The sequence below is a fragment of the Mercenaria mercenaria genome, unplaced genomic scaffold, assembly GCF_021730395.1.
Source record: "Mercenaria mercenaria strain notata unplaced genomic scaffold, MADL_Memer_1 contig_1715, whole genome shotgun sequence".
Classification (NCBI taxonomy): domain Eukaryota; kingdom Metazoa; phylum Mollusca; class Bivalvia; order Venerida; family Veneridae; genus Mercenaria; species Mercenaria mercenaria.
In genome coordinates, this window is record NW_026459716.1 from 348 (window position 1) to 20,728 (window position 20,381).

General features: G+C 36.4%; 1 protein-coding gene across 1 annotated transcript in view; it reads left to right on the plus strand.

Annotated features, from left to right (window-relative positions):
- Window positions 1-256: 256 nt before the first annotated feature.
- Window positions 257-20,381, plus strand: part of LOC128551801 (serine/threonine-protein kinase 32A-like) — a gene marked incomplete at its 5' end in the record, with an annotated part of 36,162 nt that continues 16,037 nt past the window's right edge. The window contains 3 exon segments of the mRNA XM_053532717.1: window positions 257-421; window positions 1,097-1,257; window positions 12,705-12,832. Of these exon segments, the coding sequence (XP_053388692.1) occupies window positions 257-421; window positions 1,097-1,257; window positions 12,705-12,832 (454 nt within the window).

Consider the following 20,381-nt stretch of genomic DNA (forward strand, 5'->3'; position numbering starts at 1 on the left):
TCTTTGGGGATTCTCTGAAATGTTGAAACGAGAGAGGATGTCAATTTAGGTATTGTAAGAATAATGTTATTATTATTGCAGTTGTAATTAAATACTGTTTATGTACTTGTTTACATGTAAAAAAAGCTCAAAGTTATTTGGAGAGCAGCCCCATCCTTTACCATGAAATCATATACCTACTTGAATCAGTTGAGTGATATCTCTTGTTCAGAATAAAATGTCATTTTGCAGTGTTAAAATGGAAAATATTTTGCAGGTGTGTATAGTCCAGAAGAGAGATTCAAAGAAGATGTATGCAATGAAGTACATGAATAAAGCAATGTGTGTGAAGAATGAAGCCGTGAGAAACGTTCTGAAAGAGGTGGAGATACTGACAAACCTAGACCATCCATTCCTTGTCAATCTTTGGTTTACATTTCAGGTAAAGTTACAGGCTTTTGTCAGTAATATCGTCAATTTAGCCTGCTAAATTTCTGTATTGGACTGGTCCATCATTCAATTGGGCAGTACCACTTATCATTTGAAGGGGTGTTCACTGAAAATTTACCAACTGAATAGCGAACATTGCAGACCATGATCTGTGCAGGCTGATCTTGGTCTGCACTGGTCGCAAAGTTACAACGAATTGCCGCCAGCAGGCTAAAGGCTAATCATTACCTTGCCATCGAACTATTCGTGTCTGCTTCTTTATTCATGCAGTTGTAAAATCTATTTTGGCCACTTTCAGTAGCACGGCTAACTGTAAGATCTAAAGGATTTGGCCTGCTTATGATTTTCATGAGCATTGTTTACTGGTTTCTATAGTGGGCCAGATAATATCTGAAAACATATATCCAAGGTGTACAACAGTTACTGGTTACCTTGTTTTGAAGGGTGTTCAACTACTTACTTCCTTTTTGAGGTGTTCAATTATTTACTTTCTCTTTACGGTGTTCAACTAGTCGCTTGTTTGTTAGGTGTTAAACATATTACTTTTTGGGTGAGTTGCTCAACTAATTACTTTCTCTGTGTATTCAGCTAATTTTTATATTCATTTGCCAAAATTTTCAAAATTGCTGCAGACTCGTCCTGTTCTACTGTAAATTTCTATCTTTAGGATGAGGAGGACATGTTTATGGTTGTGGATCTCCTGCTGGGTGGAGATCTGAGGTACCACATTCAACAAGAAAGTCAGTTTAACGAGGACAGAGTGAAGCTGTATATTGCTGAGATATCCTTGGCTTTAGATTACCTGCAGTCTAAACATATTATTCACAGGTAAGGGTTTCTCTCATATCACATAACATTGTTTATGACTGAAAAATTGTTTAAAAAACTGTGAACCAGAACACATGTACACATTGTCCCCCCTCCCCCTCCCCCTCCCCCTAAGAAGAGAATTGTACCCCCCGACAACAAAGTTGTAAGAGGGGGTATACTGGTTTCAGGTTGTCTGCCTGTCCGTCTGTCTGTCCATAGACACAATCTTGTGCGCACCATCTCTCCTCATCCCCTTGACACAATTTAATGAAACTTCAAACAAATGATCAGTAACAACAGTAGTTGTGCATGGGGCATGTTAGGTTCTTTCAGAAAAAAAAATTGCAGAGTTATGGGACTTTGTTTTTTGTTACTATACTATATACATAGACACAATCTTGTGTGCACCATCTTTCCTCATCCCCTTGACACAATTTAGTGAAACTTCACACAAGTGATCAGTAACAACAGTAGTTGTGCTTGGGGCATGTTAGGTTCTTTCAGAAAAAGAATTTGCAGAGTTACGGGACTTTGTTTTTTGTTGCTATACTATATACATAGACACAATCTTGTGCGCACCATCACTCCTCATCCCCATGACACAATTTAATGAAATTTCACATAAGTGATCAGTAACAACAGTAGTTGTGCATGGGGCATGTTAGGTTCTTTCAACAACAAAAATTGCAGAGTTATGGGACTTTGTTTCTTGTTAACATACTATGTACATACAGTCTGCATATGCAATCTTGTGTGCGCCTAATCTTCCGAACACTTGCACACAATTTAATGAAACTTTACACAAGTGATCAGTACCAACCCTAGTTGTGCATGGTGCATGTTACGTTCTTTTAGATAAATATTCTGAATAGTTATGGGACTTTGTTTTTTGTTACTATACTGTATACATACAGTCTATATACATACAGTCCACATGATCATGCAATCTTGTGTGCGTCAAATTGCAATGTACTGTGTCAGTGCATGCGGGGGGTACATTCATCACCTTTAGTGATAGCTCTAGTTGTACCCCCCGACAACAGAGTTGTAAGAGGGGGTATACTGGTTTCAGGTTGTCTGTCCGTCCGTCCATCCGTCTGTCTGTCTGTCTGTCCGTCTTCTGTCTGTCCGTAGACACAATCTTGTGCGCACCATCTCTCCTCATCCCCTTGACACAATTTAATGAAACTTCACACAAATGATCAGTAACAACAGTAGTTGTGCATGGGGCATGTTAGGTTCTTTCAGAAAAAAAAATTGCAGAGTTACGGGACTTTGTTTTTTGTTACTATACTATATACATAGACACAATCTTGTGCACACCATCTCTCCTCATCCACTTGACACAATTTAATGAAACTTCACACAAGTGATCAGTAACAACAGTAGTTGTGCATGGGGCTTGTTAGGTTCTTTCAGAAAAAAAAATTGCAGAGTTATGGGACTTTGTTTTTTGTTACTATACTATATACATAGACACAATCTTGTGCGCACCATCTCTCCTCATCCCCTTGACACAATTTAATGAAACTTCACACAAGTGATCATTGTTTTTTGTTACTATACTATATACATAGACACAGTCTTGTGCGCACCATCTCTCCTCATCCCCTTGACACAATTTAATGAAACTTCACACAAGTGATCAGTAACAACAGTAGTTGTGCATGGGGCATGTTAGGTTCTTTCAGAAAAAAAAAATTGCAGAGTTACGGGACTTTGTTTTTTGTTACTAAACTATATACATAGACACAATCTTGTGCGCACCATCACTCCTCATCCCCTTGACACAATTTAATGAAACTTCACACAAGTGATCAGTAACAACAGTAGTTGTGCATGGGGCATGTTAGGTTCTTTCAACGACAAAAATTGCAGAGTGATGGGCCTTTGTTTCTTGTTAACATACTATGTACATACAGTCTGCATATGCAGTCTTGTGCGCGCCTAATCTTCCGAACCCTTGCACACAATTTAATGAAACTTCACACAAGTGATCAGTACCAACCCTAGTTGTGCATGGTGCATATTGCATTCTTTTAGATAAATATTCTGCATAGTTATGGGACTTTGTTTTTTGTTACTAAACTGTATACATACAGTCTATATACATACAGTCAACATAATTATGCAATCTTGTGTACGTCAAATTGCAATATACTGTGTCAGTGCATGCGGGGGGTACATTCATCACCTTTAGTGATAGCTCTAGTTTTATTTTGATCCTGTTGGTTGGTTGATTGATTGACCTTGCTGCCCCACTATAGGTCAGTTGGTTTCTGATCAGTAGTTGGAAAACTTGGTCGTGCAGTTGTCAAATTACATAGAGTGTTTATCTGTTGTCAGCAGATGACCCATATTGCTTTAGGGTCAATAGGTCTGTGTCAAGTTTTTTTCAAACACATTATTGCAGCTCTTTGAGCCATCACCAACAAAAACTTTGTAGACTATGTTTTTATCGTAAGGTAATCACTGTCAATTTGGAGGTCAGGATCAGAAGGGTCATAGTGAAATTGATCTTAAATCATTAACTAGAGAGCCCTTTGTCAAGCTCCTTAGAAATACAGCATCCAAGGGTGATGATGATATAAGGCTGTGCATTGTAATAAATTAGGGATGTAGTGAATGTAAAACTCTGGACTTCTGTTTTATTTAGCTTTCACTAGCTCTCAACCCAACTTATCTGTTGCAGAGTTAATTTGCTAGTTTGCCATTAGCATTCAGGTTTAAAACTTGCTGTAAAATGAAGAATGTTTCTGGAACCTTACCATTTTATACCCTTCCAAGATATATCAAATTTTGAAACGTGACAATTACATAGTCACTATAATGTACTAATTTGATGTGATAAATAATTCTTTCTGATGAGCCTTCAGTCTGTTCACAATGAAATCAACTGCATCCCTTGATGTCACTTCCAGTGCACCCTCTGCTGATGTCACTTCCTGCATGATGCCTGATGTCAGTTCCAGTGTAGCTGCTAATGTTTTCTGTTCACCTACTAAAGCCACTAAAAGTGCATCCACAAATGTCACTTTCTGTATATCTGCTGATATCAATCTCCTAGCAGATATGGATGTCACTTTCTGTGCATCAACTGATACCACTTACTGTGCGTTCTTAGTATCACTTTATGTGGGCTCTCTGGTGTCTCTTCCTTTATATCTGCTGATGTCAGTTTCTATACAAATATTGATGCCAATTTCTGTGCCTCCACTGATATCCTGTTTTCTGCCTCCACTGATATCCTGTTCTCTGCCTCCACTGATATCCTGTTCTCTGCCTCCACTGACATCCTGTTCTCTGCCTCCACTGATATTCTGTTCTCTGCATCTACTGATATCCTGCTCTCTGCCTCCACTGATATCCTGTTCTCCGCCTCCACTGATATTATGTTCTGTGCATCCATTGATATCCTGTTCTCTGCCTCCACTGATATCCTGTTCTGTGCCTCCACTGATATTATGTTCTGTGTATCCACTGATATCCTGTTCTCTGCCTCCACTGATATCCTGTTCTCTGCCTCCACTGATATTAATATGTTCTCTGCACCCAAAGATGTACATTTCTGTGCATTCATAGATGATACTTTATTGGCAGCTAGTGATGTACTTTTCTGTGCATCCACTGTTGTCATTTCCTTTTCATTCAGTGGTGTCACTTTTTGTTGATCTACTAATATCTCTTTCTGTGCATCTGCTGATTTCACTTTCTTTGCATCCACTGATGACACCTCCTGTAGGTCTACTGATATCACTTTGTATATCCAGTGATGTCACTTTTGTGCATCCACTGATGACACCTCCTGTTGGTCTACTGATGTCACTTTGTATATCCAGTGATGTCACTTTTGTGTATTTCTATGATGTCATTAAAAGTACATCCACACTGATATCACTTTGTGTGTATCCACTTCATGTTCACCTTATATTTACTTTCTGCTACAGTATTACAGACTTATTTATTACTTTCTAGATTAAATGGAATATATCAATAACATTTATAGGGGCTAAATTCTTTGAAAACAGCTCTATTTCAGAGATCAGGATAAACAAAAATCATTGTAATTTCAAACCTTAAAAGGAAATGTCAAACAGTTTCCTGACATGAACTTTTTTTAAATGTTTTATTGTTGAGAAACATTTCCCTGCAATCTCACACTAACAGTGGCATTAAGATGCATAAATGGGTTTCCTTTAAAATGAAAAGAGAGATAGTTATTTCTTTGTGCTAAACATTAACATTAAAACAACAGTACTTTTTGCAAATCTGAAAAGCTGCATTTTCATCGCAAACTAATAGAGAAAATTACAATTGTATCATAAAGTGCAGACAAACCTGGTTAGTCTGCAGGCAGCAAGTGATTTTGCCTTTTCGACTAGTGAAGACCAAGATCAGCCTGCACCTCTGTGCAGGCTGATCATGGTCTGCACTGTTCGCTGTTCAGTCAGTAAATTTTCAGTCAACACCTCTTTGAATAATAAGTGGCACTGCCCAAATTGAATAATGGACCAGTCCATTTTAGAAATACAGCAGGATAAAGGTTAAAAAGACCAGATTTGGAAGAGCTAAAAATTGCCTTTATTTGGAGAACTTGTCCTTCTTTCAATTTTGACAGTACCATTAACTGTTAAAGGGATGCATACCAAACTTATACTGACTGAATAGCGAACATTACAGATCTTGATCAGACTGCACAGACTGGTCACAAAGACAGAATCAGTCGTGTCCAGCATGATAAGGCTTAAAATACGCAGCACCTGTTGAAAGCTAAATGAACTAGTCTAAGAGGTTTTTGCAATGGTTTATTCTGTTAGTAGGTGGTTTGTATCACAGCTTTGAGTGTAATGTTTCCTTCATATGTAAGGTTCATTGTGACCTGTTAAGGTAGTTCTTCATGTTCATATCAAAATTTTATGTAGGATTTTATTAAGCCACGTTTTTCAGAACATCAAGATACATTAAAAAAAAATGACCAGTAAAAATGAGAATTGCATACAGAAAAATTCCTAGGGTGTAGATTTAAATGCACATTTTCACAGTTATAAATATAAATATTATTTTTCACTTGGTTAGATATTGAAATATATAGATCTGTGTACTTCTTTTTAGCTCACCTGAGCCAAAGGCTCATGGTGAGCTTTTGTGAACACTCAATGTCTGTCGTGCGTAGTGTGTCCATCAACAATTCCTAAAAAAACTTCTTCTTGAAAACCACTGGGCAGAATTACACCAAACTTCACACGAATGATCTTTGGGTGGGCCCCTTTCTAAACTGTTCAAAGAATTTAATTCCAAGCAGAACACTGGTTGCCATGGCAACCGAAAGGAAAAACTTAAAAAATCTTCTTGTCTAAAACCACAGGGCCTAGGGCTTTGATATTTGATATGTAGCATCATATAATGGTTCTCTACCAAGATTGTTCAAACTGTTCCCCTAGGGTCAAATATGGCCTCAGCCTGGGGGTCACATGGTTTATATAGACTTATATAGGAAAAAACTTTAAAAATCTTCTTGTCTGAAACCACAATACCTAGACCTTTGATATTTGGTATGTAGCATTGCCTTATGGTCTTCTTCTACGATTGTTCAAATTATGCCCCTGAAAACTTGAAAAGAGGCCCTGCCCCGGGGATACTAAGTTTCTCATAGACTTATATAAGAAAAACTTTAAAAATCTTTTTGTTTGAAACTGCAAAGCCTAGGCTTTTGATATTTGATATGTAGCCTTGCCTAGTTGTCCTTTACAAAGATTATTCAAATTATACCCCTTGGGTGAAAAGAGGCCCCACCAAGGGGGTCCCAAGTTTCACATAGACTTATATAGGAAAAAAACTTTAAAAATCTTCTTGCCTGAAACTGAAAGGCCAAAGCATTTGATATTTGGTATGTTGCATTGCCTAGTGGTCTTCTACCATAATTGTTCAAATTATGCCCCTGGGGTGAAAAGAGGCCCTGCGAGGGGGGTGCGGCCAAGTTTTACATTGATTTATATAGGAAGAAATTTAAAAAAAATTCTTGTCTGAAAGTTCAAGGCTTAAGTCTTTTATATTTGGTATGTAGCATTGTTTAGTGGTTCTCTAACAAGATTGTTCAAATTTTGCCCCTGGGGTGAAAAGAGGCCCCGCCCTGGGGGTCACTTGTATATGAGTATATAGGAAAATATACTTCAAAAATTATCTGATCATATTTCCTAGACTGTTTATTATAATTACCTGATGACCCCAAGTAATTAGGGGTCACTTGACTGTGACCTTGACCTTCTGACCTACATTTTTGTTTTTTAAGATACAGCCTTGAAATTTGGATGACATAATTATACAGTTTTGCACACCGATTGTAACAGCATAGAAATTTGGACCACGTCAATAACTTTCGATAAAGATTTCAATACTCGCCTTTAATGTTCTTAACCCTGACCTAATGACCTACTGTCTTGTTTTTTGAAGCTACAGCAAAAAGATTTTTACCACATGTATAATGTTTGATACAGATTTCAATACTCATCTTAAATAGTCTTAATCAGGTGAGCAATATAGGGCCATCATGGCCCTCTTGTTTAAATATTATCACATAGCTCAAGAGATTAGCTAACTTCAAGCTGATTTAGTGACCTAATGAGGATTGTTTACTGTGTCAACATTTTTTCATATGTTTAATCTTGAAAAAATAGAAATGTTGCTAGTTTTATCAGTTAAATGAAAAGTTTGATTTATTCTTCATTTGGTTTATGCTTTGGTATGCCAGATTCACGGTTAATTCTGTGTAAAACAAATGATTAACCTTATGGGATCACTCAGTTTTCAAATGTGCAGAACTACCTAGAAGTTTTGCTGTATTCCGTTAATGTTTGTTTCTCTTTCAACATAACATAAGAAGTAAAAGTTGAATCCCCAAAAGTATTTGAAGCACATGAAATGCACGTAGTGCTATATACAGTAGATGAAGCCAGTTACATATTGATACTGTAATGTCTGTAATGGATGGCTCTAACAGTGTGAGGTCTTTATCCTTTAGCCTGCTAAATTTCTAAAATGGACTTGGCCATCATTCAATTGAGGCAGTACCATTTAATATTCGAAGGGACGTTGATTGAAAATTAACTGACTGAATAGAGAACAGTGCAGACCATGATCAGCCTGCACATTTGAAGTTTAGGCGGCGGAGGTGTAGCTCTGTAGCCGGCCTCACATTTACCCTTAATTCAACTTGTTAAAAAAAGACAGCATAAATAATATTTTTTTCTCTGAGCTTTATCTCTAACATGAATGACAAAAGCACACAGTAAATGTAGCATAATAAAGTAAACAATGGATAAAAGATGGTTTCGGAATAAGACTTGGGGATATTAGGAAGAATGTTGTCAACAAAAAATGTTCTGGATAAAAATGGAATAAAGAAATTGTCATTTCCAGAATTTTGTAATTTTCCAGGATCCTTTGTTCTGTTTTCTTTCCTGCTATATCAATACTGATATTATATGGACGAGTTTGCAGATGATAGACTTCTGTACATGGAACCTATTAGCAACCGGTTATGATTGCACTTTCAGAGTCTTCCTTTGTGTCATACCACTGTCGGCCTGTGATTTATGGCGAAAATTGTTTAAGAGAGGAAAATACTGTAGACACTTCTTAGGCTTTAAAGTCAAGGTCATCGGTTAGTTTATTGAACCAGTATGACCAAGTAATGGGTTGAAAATAAGTCACATGTTCAAAATTTTTTGTTTAGAAATTTTACAATACTTTTTTAAGGAGATGTTGCTTATTATGCTTACAGAGGTGTCCAGTAAAAAAAATTTAACAATCTGTTCGCAAATAATGTCCAAATTTATTTGTTTATTTCTGGTGATACCTCATCAAAATCATTTTTGACAATAAATTAAGAAGTAATCAAGATATTTTGAAAATTTAAAAACAAATTTATTCCCACCCTTGAAGTTCTTTAGAATGAAATATTATATCAGATGTTTATTAGTTAAGCTAGAATCACACTGCCCTGGATGGGCATGATATCCCTGCAATTGAAGAGAAATCACAGAAAAAAACTTTTTATGAAAAACATTGATCAAACCTAAGTTGCCTGTCTGTCTGTCCACTTTTGGTCTGATTTTTTTTTTTTTTTTGACTAGCTATATATCTGGAAAATTGCAATTGTTTATGGATGATTGTTTACTGTCTAAGTAAAATAATTGAAGAGAAGTTCATGTGAATCTAGTGTCAGTTCAGCAAAACGTTTGTGAGTTTCCAGTTAGCATGACTTGTCACAATTTGTAGCTTGGTCTGTATCCAGAGGCACTCTTAAGAAATATTGTACCTTAAATACTCCACCGGGAGCAATTTGTTCAACACCAAATTCGCAGATACATTCCTTCCCTATTGAACTGTAAGCTAATGATACTTATTTGTCTGGTGAAAAACACATTTTGTCTTTACTAAGAAAATTTAATTTAAATGTTGATATTAGGAAAATTCAGTGAAAAAAAAAGTAATCAATTGAAGAAAAAGTTAGGTTGTGTTGAATGTCCCTTATTAAAGGACTTAAGCATATTATGTCCACCGCCTCTAAATCATGTGGGGAAGTTGGCAGTTACTTGCAGAGAACAGGTTTGTACTGGTACAGAATCCAGGAACACTGGTTAGGTTAACTGCCCGAGGTTACATGACAGAAATACTGGTCCAAAACGGCGTTTAACCCAGAACAAACAAATAAGCATATTATACATAAGTTCCATGACTGTCACATGGGACTACTAGTAATTTCCTTTGATTTTGTAGTTGTGTCATGAAATTAAATCAAAAAGAAAAATACCTTTTTTTTTAATCTTTAAACTCTGAAATCCACAAATTTAAGCCAATGTCATGCAATTTTTTGCCGACAAAATCAAACAATGTCACAGAATTAAAAAGTGTCACAAAGAGTTCATAATATTATGCAAATCTTCTGGGCAAGTTGTAATTTTAGGACAGCTTCATGCATAAAATTATATGATAGCACTGTTAGTACTTACTTTGTGACAGCATAGCACTTTATCCATCTTGACATGTGGTGTTTATTAGTTAAACTAGAATCACACTGCCCTGGATGGGCATGAGATGAGTTCCAGATTCCCATCGCCGGATTGCTCTGGATGTGTAAGACAAAAAAAGGGTTTTGTGAATTTGTTACGTTATAAATCTCTAATGTAATGGTAACAGAACAAAAATTAACCTTATTAGAGCTGGAATAAAACCGTAATAGCTTGTATTTTTGACCGCAGTGATTGTCTTCTGGACTTTTATGATCTTTTCAGGACTGTTACGGATCTATTACCGATTCCTTATGGATATATTATCCATGGCAAAAGTTTGAGTATGTTCAAAACTTGGCATCGTTTTCCCCGGATGCCCCCGATTTCTGAACAGATACACTAGATGACATCCGGGGCAGTGTGATTTCAGCTTTAAACATGAAACTATGCTTCCAGAGAGTTTAGGCCTTGTGAAGAAGAAATTTTGATATCATCTAGGTTTGCTATTGCTAAGTTGTGACAAGTAACAAAAATCCTTTCAGAAAGTATTCCTAACTCCAGTGAAATAATACCAAATTATACACCTGCAGAAAATATATAGGCCTACCCATCTAGAGACATCCTGTAACTTTCTTATCTCAGTCTTAAAGTTGGTACAATTTTTCCTGAGTATGACGAGTGCTACAGTGTTTTATGGCTTCCTGTATTAAAGAGAGTGATTTGACTTTCTGATATTGGTTAAGTCCAAACTGGTTCTGAGAGGTTCTGCTGCATTATAAGTGTAGTGGTTCTGTATAAGTGGCCTTCCATGCTCATCTTGTTTCTTTTTTACTTTTCATTTCAAACTGCATTAACCCTTACCCAGCTAAATTTCTAAAATAGACTTGTCATTCATTCAATTTGGGCAGTACCACTTATTATTCAAAGGGGTGTTCACTGAAATTTTACTGACTGAATAGCGGACAATGCAGACTATGATCAGCTTGCACTGGTCGCAAAGGCAGAATTACTTGCCACCAGCAGGCTAAAGGCTAATTATATCTGGTTTTATTCTGAATTACAGTTTTCTTTCTTGGCCATTATGTTGCAACCTGAAAAGTTTGAATGTTGTAAAGCCACTTTCCAACAGTGTGATGCAATGATCACCCAGCGTTCCTGGGTTCGGTACTGGCTTGTTCTCTGTAACTAGCTTCACCATGTGACTCACATGTGAAGGACAGACAACTCCAGACTTGCTGTTTGCTTGCAAAGAACTGACTCTCAGCCTAGAGGGTCGAACTTGCAATCTCTTGATTTCTAGTCCTGCCATCTACCTACTGAACTAATAGACTTGCCTGATTACAAAATGTCATTCTGTTTAGAGATTTCATATTACCATGTAGTGGTTTCTGTTGGTGAAAATTAAAATATTCAGCCATTTCTGTATTTTGATTACCTCATTAGGGATTGTACAGAGGATATTAATCTTCTGTTACATTTATTAAGTATGATATTTTAATGACCTGTTTCCAGTCAATAGAAAGGTATTTCTGATTTGCTTCATTTATTGTACTGCTGATTAGAGGGAAAAGGAACTGTTCTGCTGTAATTACAGTTCAGTTTTGAGGTCAGCGATATTTTTGTACTTTTAATATTGGAACAGTCTATTATTCATATAGTGTTAGTCATTGCGAAGGTGAGTTTTTCCTAAATAAGGCAAGGTAAATCTTGCCAATTTCCCTAATTGGCAGATGAGTCTGTAAATTGAACTTTTGTTGTTTATGACATAATAAACTGTTGTTGACAAGCCTTGTGTTTTAAATTTGAATTACTGTTATACAGGCTTGTCAGTTAGACATAGTAACAGGCAAAATTTCCCGGCTCTCACAAGCCCTTGCAACCTTCCAGCACACGTTCCCGCTATCTTTCTTTAAAGGTACATCTATTTTAAGGAAACTGCCTCAATGTTTAAGGGTCTTTGGAGGCACTGAAGGCATTATCAACCAAGTGATGTAATAGCAGACTTGATTTGATTGAGTTCATGATAGGTGATGTATAGTGCAAAACCCCTCAGACCCTTTAATACTATATGAGCCACGCCATGGGAAAACCAACATAGTGGGTTTGCGGCCAGCATGGATCCAGACCAGCCTGCGCATCCGTTCAGTCTGGTCAGGATCCATGCTGTTCGCTAACAGTTTCTCTAATTACTATAGGCTTTGAAAGCGAACAGCATGGATCCTGACCAGACTGCACGGATGCGCAGGCTGGTCTGGATCCATGCTGGTCGCAAACCCACTATGTTGATTTTCTCATGGCGCGGCTCATATCATGTAGAAACATTGAATGGATTCCTTGATCCTGAAGTACCAAAAATAGTAGCAACATTATATTAGCTATACTTCATGACAGGAGAAAACAAGTCACCTTTTGATGGGAATATTGTATTAATTAGATTTTATATAATTTCTACAGGGACATAAAGCCGGACAATATTCTGCTTGATGAGGAAGGTCATGTCCATATAACAGACTTTAACATCGCCACGGTGATCAGTGAGGGACAATTAGCCACCTCTATGTCGGGAACAAAGCCTTATATGGGTAAGAAGCCTTAGCTATTTAATTAGATGCTTTAGAGGAAAGGTTTTTAATGGAAAGTTAGCCACTACACTGTCAGGAACAAAGCCTTATTTAGGTTGGTGACATATCATGTTTTAAGAAGATTATAGCTGTAACAGAGCAAAGTGGTCCGACTTTTCTTTTGTATCAAAATGTATTGCTTGACCTTATACCTAAATGTTTATGGTATTTGTCACATAGTTTGATGTCACTTTACAAGATTGATTGGTTCTGTTGGATTACAATATAATCTATAGGAAGATCCTTTGGAATCATAGAATTCAACCACCCACCCGCTTAGCTCGGGGATCTCGGGGTCGTGAGTCCGATCCTCAGGTGGGGCCTATGATCTCTGGGACGATCAGTCTGAAATCATTTGTCCTCCACCTCTGATTCATTTGGGGAAGTTGGCAGTTACTTTTTGAGAACAGGTTTGTACTGGTACAGAAGCCAGGGACTCTTGTTACCTGTTACATAACTGAAATACAAACAAACAAACAAAGAATTCAGCCATGAACAATAACGGCATACTGGGTTAAATTGAGACTGTTTATGAGAGGTAATGAAATGTGCAATAACAATCTTTCACCCTAGCATCGCCTGAAGTTGAATGCTATTACATATATAGATTGAATTGACTGTATGATCCCAAAGCACTAGAAAATACTGAATACTAGAGAATAACACTGTGTCAGGTACAGGGAGACTTTTTAAAGCTGCCATAATTTATGACACTAGAAGACTGCTGTTGTGATAGTAAATAAATCCATAAAAGAAGATCCTGCTGAAATACTGTTGAAAAACAGCATTAAACCCAAAACAAAACAAACAAACAAAAGAAAACATTGTTAATGAACTTGACCGTTCTTAACGAACAACCCCATCCAAATACAACCATTTTATGCCCCCCCCCTTTAGAAGAAGGAGGGGTATATTGTTTTGCAGAGGCTTGGGCCTAGGCTCATAAAAGTTGATAGGAAGGTTGGTCATAACCAGCAAATGACCCCTATTGATTTTGAGATCAGTAGGTCAAAGGTCAAGGTCACAGTGACCCAGAACAGTTAAACGGTTTCGGGATGATAACTCAAGAACGCTTGGGCCTAGGATCATGAAAGTTGATAGGATGGTTGGTCATGACCAGCAGATGATCCCTATTGATTTTGAGGTCAGAAGGTCAGAGGTCAAGGTCACAATGACCCGAAACAGTTAAACAGTTTTTGGATGATAATTGAAGAATGCTTGGGCCTAGGATCAAAAAAGTTGATAGGGAGGTTGGTCCTGACCAGCAGATGACCCTTATAGATTTTGAGATCAGTAGGTCAAAGGCCAAGGTTACAATGACCGAGAACAGTAGAACTTTTGGGTACAGTAACCAGATAATTTCTGATCCTTGTGCAGTTACTGAATACATCATATTCTACCAGCTCTTGTTCAATTTGGATCTTCATCTGGATCCGTGGTGTCAGACAGTCAACAAATAATGTGTATTTGCATGTTGTTAAAACAAGTTTGTATTCCTGTTCCAGACAAATCTAGTGATCTGTTACATTATATTAATGTGTTTTGGTGTAATTCTCTAAAATTTAGGAGAAGTTTCTTTTTAATAGAATTTGATGTCCTGAAATTAGACTTTTTCCTCAGATTATATGATGATTCTAAGTTCACTGTGAGATGTACCTTTAATTAAGTTATCTTGTTATATTGGAGTTTCTGGCATTATTTGTATACCCTTTCTTTAAGTGGCGTTATATATTAGAATTGTCTCATTTTAGTGTTATAGATGTGCAAGAAAAGTTATGTGAAAAGTTATGTCTGGTGTTTTTAGTGCATTTGAATCAAGTTCAACAGTACTTTTGGTTTCGTTCTTGCTTAGGAAAATATAGAGTGAGAGTATGAATTTTGAAAATTTAAATCACTTTCATAAGAAATAAGAAATGTTCAAGGAAATCAATCCAGCTGTGAATCTTTGAAAGAAAAAATGAAGCAGCATAGGGAAAAAAACAGTTAAAAGGCAGTATCCAAGAATGTATGTCTCTTAAATTACATGTACAGAAATTTTAAAGCCCCATCAGAATTTTCTGAACATAATTTAACCTTAAGCCTGCTGGCGGCACGTGATTCTGCCTATGCGACCAGTGCAGACCAAGATCAGCCAACACATTCATGCAGGCTGATCATGGTCTGCACTGTTTGCTATTCAGTCAGCAAATTTTCAGTGAACACCCCTTTGAATAATAAGTGGTATGCCCAAATTGAAAGATGGACAAGTTCATAATTGAAATTTGGCAGGGTAAGGGTTAAATCTGAAGTTACTGCAAGCTTTAGCATGTTAGGCTTTGTTTGGTTTTTGAACTATACTACTTTGTTGAATTTTTTTCATTCACTCATTGAAATATTATTAGGAAACTTCCTTATTTGTATTTGAACTGCAACAGCTATGAAATCTGAACCTCTCTCATAGCATTTACTTGACAAACACATTTTTGCATGTTTTTGTATCCATGGAAGGATGGTATTTGGAGGATGGTGTCGTTTCAATTAAAACAGAGGCAATTTTAAGCTAGAAGTTCTTATTACGTTAATGTAACAGTTCACAAATTAATGCTATAGGGACAAATCATCCGACTTGATTTCCTGTCATCGAAGCAAAATTCCATTACTCTTGATGCATTTCTTGTAGAAATTGTCTGCAATTTTAATGGGTTTCTGTGTTCAGTTTTCCTGCGGGAGGAAGTGGTATAAGGAAATCTAACAACATTAATGCGATATAGACACAATAAACGAGATCTTACTCTTTTTCTGCTTTAATGGATAGCGTCTCTAAGATATCATGCCATTTTGTGTTTGACATGCTTGAGGAAACCTGTTGATTAACATTTATTTTCTCCTTTCAAGAAAAACGTACCAGTGTTGGGGAGGGTTGTCATCTGATGTTCTACAAACTTGCGGCCTGGCCCATTTTTGTGTTGAATGATCAGTAAAATACATTAAAACTAGGAATGGGAAATATTCGAATATGAAAATCAAATTCGAATAGTCGTAAATTATTGTATATATTCTTCTTTTTTCTCATAATAAGTATCATTGATTTTGGGCAATATAAGCATGCTAATTCTACAGAATAAAACCGTTTGTTCTGTCGTGTTTGTTTATCGCGTATCAAAAGATGTCCAATTAACAAGAAAATAGCAATGCGTAATTGGCAGGGGCCACCATTGCGGATTAGCAGTTTGCAACAGGTGTAAATGTATCAGATGCATGTCAAAAGATGTCCAGTTAACAAGAAAATTTCAATGCATAATTAGCTAGGGTCATCGTTACGGATTAACAGTTTGCATTAGGCGTAAATATGATACCTTTTTATCTTATGTTCATTCTTATTGGTGCCTGTTATATGTAACAAGTTTTAGAATTTATTTTTTTTTTTTCAAAAACAATACCAAACTTGTAGATATTGTCGATCTTTTTACAATATTTTGTACAACATTTCAGACCGTCCGCAGAATCGGTTTTCATCCGCAATCGGCCGTATTCAAAATGACTTTTGAAGTAGTTTATAATAAAATCAAGAAATGACATATGATTGATGCATAAGATCATGTTGAAGGAGGTTTAAGTCTGCGTTACTTGATTTTTACACGCCAATTGAAAATTTTCAAAATGGCGGCGGTAATACAACAGCGCGACACATGCTTAAGTGGGACGACCTGCTATTTTTAGATAACGTTGCGACAGTCTAAAGTATAATCGATTTGATTTTTTGTATCATTTTGAAGCTAAAACACTGAATTAGTTAAATATGTTCATGATTATACTGACAGAATCTTGAAATAAAACGAAGGGTCGGCGAATTTAACTACGTAGGGTCGGGTTACCCGAAACAAACATTTTTAAGGCCTTATTACGTACGATGATTCACGCTTTAAACAAACGAATACATTGTATATTGCCAATCACATAAATAAGAATTTAAAGTTTCCATTAAAACAAACCGAATATTCGAATGTGGCAAACCGAATATTCGAATATTGATTTCAGTATTCCTTCCCATCCCTAATTAAAACTAAAAAAAACATTTTCTTACTGAAACAAGATGAGAGCTCAAATTGAACCCTTAGCCTGCTGGCAGCAAGTGATTCTGCCTTTGCAACCAGTGCAGACCAAGATCAGACTGCACATCTGTAAAGGCTGATCATGGTCTGCACTGTTCACCATTCAGTCAGTATCTTTTTTGGTAAGCACCCCTTTTAACACTTAATGGTACTGTCTTAAATTGAAAGAGGGACAAGTTCATTATAGAAATTTAGCAGAGTAATTAGGTTGATAAGAGCAAAAAAATTGAGTTTCTTTCATTTTTAGCTCGACTGTTCGAAGAATAGGGGAGCTATCCTACTCGCCCCGGCGTGAGCATGAGCGTTAGCGTTAGCATCACACAAATGTTAAAGTTTGCGTACCACCCCAAATATTTTCAAAGTCCATTGAGATATTGCTTTCATATTTTGCATACTTGTTTACTATCATGTCCCCAGTCTGAAAAAAGGAGGAGGCAACTCTATCGAGCATTTTGACTGAATTATGGCCCCTTTTCGACTTAGAATATGCTTATTGTAATGTTAAAGTTTGCGTACCACCCCAAATATTTTCAAAGTCCATTGAGATATTGCTTTAATATTTTGCATACTTGTTTACCATCATGACCCCAGTCTGTAAAAAGGGTGGCAACTCTATCAAGCATTTTGACTGAATTATGGCCCCTTTTCGACTTAGAATATGCTTATTGAAATGTTAAAGTTTTACTCATAGCTTAAATTATACTATCAAGCACTGAGAATAGTCGAGCACGCTGTCCACTAACAGCTCTTGTTATTCCATTTGCTTAACAGACTGGATAACTTATCAGTCAATGACATTGCACTTTTCAAAACATAACGTCTGCGAAATGTCAAGTTTATTGGATACTGGTATTGTATGTTATATGGGAATAAATCCGAAATAATTGGAAATAAGTCGGAAAATTGAAGGAAATGTCTTGTGTCCAGACATAATTGTTACAGCTTAGGATACTGACCACAGACAGTTGCTTGATAATGTTAATAAAAAGAAACTAGTTAGTCTTACAATGTGCAAATAATACTTTTAACATTAAGTCCTTTGGACTTCCCTAAATTTAGGTACACCTAATTTATGGAGGATTTTCACTTGCAGGTCTACTTCAGTGTAATGTTGAAATCCATTCAGATGAACTAGAAACATTCAGATGTGTATTCTGATATTCTGCCTTACCAGTTGTATCAGTTTGTGAACTAGCCTTTCAGAATGCCAAGAAACCTTTGCAAGAAACTTTTTGCATTAGTTCAAGAAAACAAATTTGCTTCTCTGACATGAAAAATTTTGTTTTTGTAAGTTGTCATCTTAAATGGAGACCAATGAAATGGCTTGTTTTGCCAGTTCAACATGGACTTTGATTAAGTTCAGAATTAAGAGGCACACTGATTGGCAATTTAACATTGACACAAAGATAATGTCAGCACATCTTTGTTAAATAATTTTAACTTTCTGTTTCTTCAAGTAAATTTTACCATTGGCTAGAAAATATCCAGTCTCTACTTCAGGTGTGCATATGCAACTGAGGGCTGTCTTGTAAAGGGCTCCATGGGTTTCTAAAATAAATGCACTAGTAGCCGTCCAGCATAGAGTCATAGATGTAAGAAACAAGTGCAGTCAGGATTTATATGATACCTATGAACCTTAGCTTCCACTATCCTTTATAATGAAGTGAATTAAATAGTTCAAATATACATCACACAACAAAAAAAAATATCAAAACTCTTATTTTCTAATGATTTTGACTTTACCAGGCATTGATTTTATCTACTCCTATGATGCAAGAAGGTTGTAGGCCTAGTAACCTACACCTTTCTGGGCCTTTTGAACATTTTCTAAATATAATTTTAGTGGTGTCACCAGAAATTCAATGAGCTAAAGTTTGTTTTGTTGTGCAGAACTATGAAATATTTATATAGATGAGTAAAATAATGCCAAAAATTCAAGGTGACATATTAAAGTTAAAGCGAGTTCAAAGCCTGCTTTTGTGGTTATTTGAGGAAGTCATGAAGCTTCTCACTCATGCTGAAATAATGCCGAGATGAGCTCCTGAGGTCTTCCGCCTTGATGAACTTTTGCCTGCTGGCGGCAAGTGATTTTGCCTTTGCGACAAGTGCAGACCAAGATCAGCCTGCACATGGTTTGCACTGTTCACTATTCAGTTAGAAAATTTTTAGTGAAAACCCCTTTAGATAATAAATGGTACTGCCGAAATTGAATGATGGACCAGTCCATTTTAGAAAGAAGGTTAAATGATTGAGAGTCACAAAATGTCAGTGTGCAACAAAATAAAGTAGAGAGAGATTTCCATCCATATGCACAGATTTTCCTGTTATCTAAGATATTCTTTACCATTTGTGATGAATTGACAGCAGGTATCCATGTTGAATTACTGAAAAATTAATGACTATTGATATCATTTGTGCTAAGTTGCCATTTATCTCTGGAAATAATGTAGACATTTGATATCCCATGGGACTTTAACAGGCTTATGCTTTCCAGGAAATTAAAAGATTTATCTGTTTCTGATGTATGAATGAAATGAGATACTTGCTTATTCTTATATAGTTTATGTTTTACTGTTTAAAGCTCGACTTTTCGAAGAAAAAGTAGAGCTATTGCACTCGCCCGCTTTGCCGTTGGTTAAAGTTTTTGATAAAGTCAAATATCTCTGTTGCTATCAAAGCTATTGACTTGAAATAATTATTTACTATCAAAGTCTACACCAGGAGAAACAATCCCCATAACTCTGATTTGAATTTTGACAGAGTTATACCCCTTTTTCACTTAGAATTTTTTGGTAAAGTTTTTTTATGAAGTCAAATATCTCTGTTACTATCAAAACTTTTGACTTGAAACTTTAAATATTTATTTACTATCGAAGTCTACACCAGGAGAACAATCCCCATAGCTCTGATTTTAAATTTTTACAGAGAAATGCCTTTTAACTTAATTAATTGGAATTTTTGATAAAGTCAAATATCTGTTACTATCAAAGCTTTTGACTTGAAACTAAAAATAGTAATTTGCTATTAAAGTATAAACCAGGAGAAACAATCCCAATAATGATTTAAATTTTGAGTTATGCCCCTTTTTATGCCCCCGAAGGGAGTTTTCAACTGTCCGTCCGTTCCTTCGTTCATTCGTCACAACGTTAACTTTCTGCATGAAGGCACTTTACTCGCGAACCACTGCACCCAGGACCTTCAAACTTCACATGCTGATAGTACTTATTGAGTACACGACCCCTACAGACTTTAGGGTCACCAGGTCAAAGGTCAAAGTGCTGCAGGGGGGCATTTGTCACCATTAGTGACAGCTCTTGTTAATTTTTATGCCCCCAAAAGGAGGCATATTAGTTTTCAACTGTCCGTCCGTTCGTTAGTTCATTCGTCACAACGTTAACTTTTTGCATGAAGGCACTTTA